This window comes from Colobus angolensis, unplaced genomic scaffold (assembly GCF_000951035.1).
Source record: "Colobus angolensis palliatus isolate OR3802 unplaced genomic scaffold, Cang.pa_1.0 Scaffold40, whole genome shotgun sequence".
NCBI classification, from domain to species: domain Eukaryota; kingdom Metazoa; phylum Chordata; class Mammalia; order Primates; family Cercopithecidae; genus Colobus; species Colobus angolensis.
The window spans coordinates 7015838-7022242 of record NW_012117377.1 but is presented as its reverse complement, the minus strand read 5'-3'; the positions used below and the strand labels follow the sequence as shown (position 1 = coordinate 7022242).

At 44.2% G+C, this 6405-nt stretch overlaps 1 protein-coding gene across 1 annotated transcript in view; it reads right to left on the bottom strand.

Annotated features, from left to right (window-relative positions):
* Positions 1-6405, bottom strand: part of EFCAB2 (EF-hand calcium binding domain 2) — a 142190-nt gene that overhangs the window by 72727 nt on the left and 63058 nt on the right. The window contains exon 3 of the mRNA XM_011955726.1: positions 5067-5151. Coding sequence (XP_011811116.1) covers positions 5067-5151 — 85 coding nt within the window. The remainder of the gene's footprint in view (positions 1-5066; positions 5152-6405) is intronic.

The window sequence follows — 6405 nt, the reverse complement described above, 5'->3', positions numbered from 1 at the left end:
AAAAAGAAAAAGAAAAAGAAAATAAAAAAACAGTATATACTTGTGGAAAAAGTGAGAATGAAAAGAACAAATGCTCTCTTAAATTTATTATGAAAATAGTTCTGACTTCACAGACCCCTGAAAGGGTCTTGGGAGCACTCTGAGAACTACTTACTTGTACTATGAAACCTGAGGCAAATGTACATGGAGGCACAAAGAGAATAACGAAATGACTCGCAGTCACGGAGCTGGCATGGGAAGCCAGGAAGTCTGATTCCAGACCTCAGGACCGGCCTCCAGAGGCGGAAGGGCAGTAGTAGGGGCCCAGCTCAGAAAGGTTTTGACAGTGGGCTGGTGGCTGCCCAGCATTTGCAATACCAGACTTTCCCTTTATCTGATGCGATAAAATTTCAAATTAACTATTCCAATTTGTGCAAAGCAGAGATAAGGGAAAGGGAGAGTAGCCACCACAAAACTCTAAGACCTAGACCGCTCAAGGGGGCCTAGATCAGCCCTACACAGGAAGTAACACCAAAACCTCCAGCTGAGGGATAAAGCAGCTAGGGGAGGAACAGCCAGTGCCTGGGGGGCTCTCCAGGAACGGCTCTCTCTGTCCTGCCCCCACTGAGCCATTACATATCTCTCCCTCCATTCAAAGACACTTCTTTCTTTCTTTCTTTTTTTTTTTTTTAGACGGAGTCTCACTCTGTCACCCAGGCTGGAGTGCAATGGTGCGATCTTGGCTCACCGCAACCTCTGCCTTCTGGGTTCAAGTGATTCTCCTGCCTCAGCCTCCCTGGTAGCTGGAATTACAGGCACACGCCACCATGCCTGGCTAATCTGTGTATTTTTAGTAGAGATGGGGTTTCACCATGTTGGCCAGGCTGGTCTCGAACTCCTGACCTCCGGTGATCCACCTGCTTCAGTAGCAGGATGGGTGGCAGACAAAACTCCTCAGACATCGAGTTAAAGACGGAAGGGGTTTATTTGGCCAGGGGCATCGGCAAGACTCCTGTCTCAAGAGCTGAGCTCTCCGAGTGGGCAATTCCTATCCCTTTTAAGAGCTCACAACTCTAAGGGGGTGCATGTGAGAGGGTCGTGATTGATTGCGCAAGCAGGGGGTACGTGACTGGGGGCTGCATGCACTGGTAATTAGATCTTAGATCGGAATAAAACAAGATAGGGATTTTCACAGTGCATTTCTATACAATGTCTGTAACCTATAGATGACATAACCGATTAGGTCGGGGTCGATCTTTAACTACCAGGCCCAGGGTGCGGTGCCGGGCTGTCTGCCTGTAGATTTCACTTCTGCCTTTTAGTTTTTACTTCTTCTTTCTTTGGAGGCAGAAACTGGGCATAAGACAATATGAGGGGTGGTCTCCTCCCTTACTTTGGCCTCCCAAAGTGCTGGGATTATAGGCGTGAGGCACTGCACCTGGCCTGAAAAACACTTCTTTACACCACTCAATCCTTGTTTTTTCCCTTTCATTTTTAGTTGACAAATAATTGTACAGATTTCTGAGATATACAGAGTGATACGTCAATGCTTTATACAATGTGTAATGATCAAATCAGGGTAACTGGCATCTCCACCACCTAAAACATTGATCATTTCCTTGTGAACATTCAAAATCCTCTCTTCTATTTTTGGAAAATAAATGAGAGTTAACCAGACTCACCCTCTACAACAGAACTCCTTCCACCAATCCAGCTGTAATTCTGCATCCATTAACCAACCTCCCCCAGTCCCTCCTCCCCATCTTTCCTCTCCTCTGACACACAGCTCTACTTTCTACTTCCAGGAACTCAGTTTTTTTTGTTGGTTTGTTTGGTTGTTTTTAGCTCCCGCATAGGAGCGAGATCATGCGGTGTTTCTCTCTCCGTGCCTGACTTATTTTGGTTAACATAACGTCTCCAGGCTCACTCAGGTTGCCACAAATGACAGGATTTCATTCTTTTTTATGTACTTTCCTCAATTCTTACACAGAATACTGCCTTCGATCCTTAATTAAAATGTTTAAAAAGAAGGATATTAAACTATCAGACATTAAATCATTTTATAAACTGACAACAGTTAATAGAGCATTGAAGGTAAAGTGGTACAGCACATAAGATACGTGCCAAATTAGACCCCTTCTATAAAATGTTGCATATTATAAAGAAGGCCTAACAATTCCAGAAGTAAGTAGAATAAACTGGTGAGTAGTCTGAGAAAAAAAAAAAAAAGTCTATTTAGACCTTCACTTTTATCAGCCAAAATACATTCTCGATAGATCAACCGCTTTTACAAACAGAAAACGCGCTGGGAAAGGCAGGGCCAGACCTTACTCATCCTGCATTCTCAGAGCCGCCCCTGGGGGGTGCACAAACTGGAAAGCGCTGCCCCCAAAGAAGAAACGAATTTGAGTTCCAACTTTGTTGCTAACCTATTGTGTGATCTTGGGCAAGTCTTTTGGCTTCTCCATCCTTACATTTTCTTTTTTGTTTGTTTGCTTTGTTGAGATGGAGTCTCGCTCTGTTGCGCAGACTGGAGTGCAGCGACGCAATCTCAGCTCACTACAATCTCCACCCCCCAGGTTCAAGAGATTCTAAGGCCTCAGCCTCCCAAGCAGCTGGGACTACAGGCGCCCGCCACCACACCCAGCTAATTTTTTTTTTTTTTTTTTTTACTTTTTTTATTTTTAGGAGAGACGAGGTTTCACCATGTTGGGCAGGCTGGTCTCAATTCCTGACCTCAGGTGATCCACCTGCCTCAGCCTCCCAAAGCTTAGTTTCCAATTTATAAAGAGTGGCCGAGTGCAGTGGCTCACACCTGTAATACTAACACTTTGGTAGGCTGAGGAGGGTCTATCACTTGAGGCCAGGAGTTCAAGACCAGCCTGGGCAACGTAGCAACACCCCTGTCACTACAAGAAATAATAATTAGCTGGGCATGGTAGCGAGTGCCTATAGTCCTAGCTGCTTGGGAGGCTGAGGCAGGAGGATCACTTCAGGAGTTCAAGGTCACACACACTGAATTATGATCAAGCCACTATAATCCAGCCTGGAGGACAGAGTAAGACCCTAACTTTAAACGAATTTGTAAAAAAGATTGGATGGTAATGATACCAGCGGCATGAGAACATTCATTATAAACTTTAAAGTGCTATACAAATTAACACAGGAATAATGATTAGGAAGCTACATTCATCCATGATGTCCCTCCTCAAATACACTCAGCATCAATATTTTAATGCTAAAAACAATAACAATGTTCGTAGTAACCATCTTTAACCATAAAGCAGACCCTTTAAGTTGTAAGAACATCCACTTTCCCTCAGGACCTCGGTAAAGTTATTTTAACTTTCAGTGGAAAAAAGATTCAGCCCATAAACATGTTTCCTTTTACTGAATTGGCCCTTTTACCATAAAAGGCCTGGCCTCATTGTTCTCAGGGATCCAGAGGTGTTCTTTTCACTGCTACTGTCAGGAAGCCTGAATGCAGAAGAGGAGCCCTGATGTCTTTAAAGGGTAGGTAGGGGTGGGAGTGTGGGTCATGTAGCATAGCAAGAGACTCGGAGTTAGAAAAACCCTGGTGTGACACGGAGCAAACTGTTTACCTTCTCCTTGTCCCAAAACCGGAGATGCCAACCCTTAACCCACAAATAAAAAGATTAAAAGGAGGTAGTCCACATGAAGCCTCTAGTACCCAACTACAGGTAGTGTGTTAGATGGCAAGCCTTAAGCAAATGCTGGTTTCTTTTCTCTCTTTCCCCTCTCTCATAAAGCCATACTTTCCCCGACTTCTCTAACAAGACCTCTGTCCCCTGTCCCCAGGAGAACCCTTCAAGGAGAGGTCTGAGGTCAAGGCACTTGTCATTCATGTACTTAATTATTCAAATTGCAGGCCAGGGCTGCCTGCTGCACCCCCTCCCCAACCCTACCACCACCACTAGCCCCCCGCCCACTCATTTCCTATTGGGGTACCCACAGGAAGGCCTGGTGTTCCACAGTGTCATTCCCACAGAATGCAGTGTGACCAGAGCCACCAGAGCTGTGTGGTGCTGCACCTCTGATGGCACTGGTTTATAAGCCTCAAACAGTTCCTTTCCAGAACCATTTTCAAACCACTTCCCACTGCTGTGCTGGCCTCTTTACTAGGTTCTGGTCTTGAGATTGCAATCTCATGAAATAACTCTCTCTTTTTTTTTTGGAGACAGTCTCGCTCTATCGCCCAGGCTGGAGTGCAGTGGCGTGATCTCGGCTCACTGCAACCTCTGCCTCCCGGGTACAAGTCATTCTTCTGCCTCGGCCTCCAAAGTAGCTGGGATTACAGGCGCCCGCCACCATGCCTGGCTAATTTTTGTATTTTTAGTAGAGATGGAGTTTCACCATGTTGTTTAGGCTGGTCTTGAACTCCTGACCTCAGGCGATCTGCCCACCTTGACCTCCCAAAGTACTGGGATTACAGGTCTGAGCCACCACACCCAGCTTCATTGCCTTTCTTTGATGTGTGTGGCACAAACCCTACAATTCTTATTAGCATCTAATCTCTTGTGTCTTTTAAGGGGTTTTTTGTTTGTTTAGTTTCAGACTCAAGCTGTGTCCTCCATTTCAGACCCACCAGTATTCATGTCTTCTCTTGTCGTTTTATGTTCTTCTGTTTGGGTTCTTTTTGCTATTTTACAGGGGGAGTGTGCCATCGCATAGGCACTATTAATGTTTCCTTGCAATATCCTATTCGTGGCCTTATAATACATCTTTATGTGTTTTACAAAGCAAATGCCGTTCCCTCATTTGACTACTTCCTGAGTGCCAACTATGCGCCAAGCACTAAAACTGAAATACAGTTCGTCTCACTCACAGAGTTTACAATTTATAGGTTGGAACAGGCAATGAGAATACAGTATATTCTTTCTACCAGAGTATGAAGAATAAGAAACAGTACTTATCAAAGCAATAGCTAGCAAAGACCTTTTACAGAGCATGGAAAATAAATACTTAAAATCCAAAGTACAGTGTAAAAAGAAGAGAAAATAGCTCTCTTGTAGCTTATGACTTGTATCAGTAATTTAGAAGTGTAACAAAAAAAAAAATTTCCAAACCTCACATCCACTGTATTATTTGACTCATGGTCAAACACTTCAAATGCTTCCTTGATTTTTTTGTGAAATTCTGCTACTATTATCTCTGCAAAAGACAAAGTAAATAAAAATTATTTTACTTTAGCTTTGAATTGAAAACAAAAATTCTAATAACCAGACTAGCAATCTTAATAAGCAAGCATATGAAGAACTCTTTCCTTATCTTTATGTATCATTTAGCATGTTTAACTTCCTCTGGAGATGTCAAAGGATATATTGTGTTTGTAAACACTTTTTCTGAGGCATAATACACATATGGTAAAGGTGCACTGATCTTAAGTACACAGCTTAATTAAGTGTTTGCATACGCACATACTCATGGAACCACCCCAATCACAGTGATAGAATATTTCCAGCAGCGGCCTCCCTCTCAAGTCCTCTGGGTAGAGTCCTCGCCTGAGAGGCACAGTGAATCCAACACAACAGATACTGTTTGCTTATCCCTAGTGTTCCCTGCCTACCTTGCCTTATTCTATGCTTGCGGAGCTGCAGGAAGAAAGGCATAAAAACCAACATGACATTTTCTCAGAGCTTTCAAACTACTTTTGGACTATGACTTACATATATGAAACACTCATATATATATTCAATAAATAGTTACCTAGTACTTACTATGTGGTAAGGTTATGGCAAGGAACAAAATAGAAAAAAAATCCCTGCCTCTATAGAGCTGCTTTTATTGGGAAAGATATATAAGCTCGTAATATTTGATAAAATACATAGTAAGGCAAATGGTGTGAAAAATGGAGGAAGGAATAAACAGGGTAGGGACATGAGGGATGCTGGGTGGGGCGTGGGTGGGGCAGAATGGGTTGATACGGTGGTCTGAGAGAGGCCTACCTCTGCGGTAAGGTGACACTTGGGCAGATACCTGAAGGAGGGAAGGAGCCAGCCTTATGAACAACTGCAGAGTTTTCAGGCAGAGAGAACAGTAAGTGCCGAAGAGTAAGAAATAAGATCAGAAAGGTATGAGTCTGAAGGTGAGGAATAGATTGTCAAGAGGCCTTGGCCAGGCGCGGTGGCTCACACCCGTATTCCCAGCACTTTGGGAGGCCAAGGCGGGTGGATCACCTGAGGTCAGGGGTTCGAGACCAGCCTGGCCAACAGGGTGAAACCCTGTCTCTACTAAAAATACAAAAGTAGCCGGGCATGGTGGCGCATCTGTTATCCCAGCTACTCTGGAGGCTGAGGCAGGAGAATTGCTTGGATCTGGGAGGCGGAGGTTGCGGTGAGCCGCGATTGCGCCATTGCTCTCCAGCCTGGGCAACAAGAGCAAAACTCCATCTCCAAAAAAAAAAAA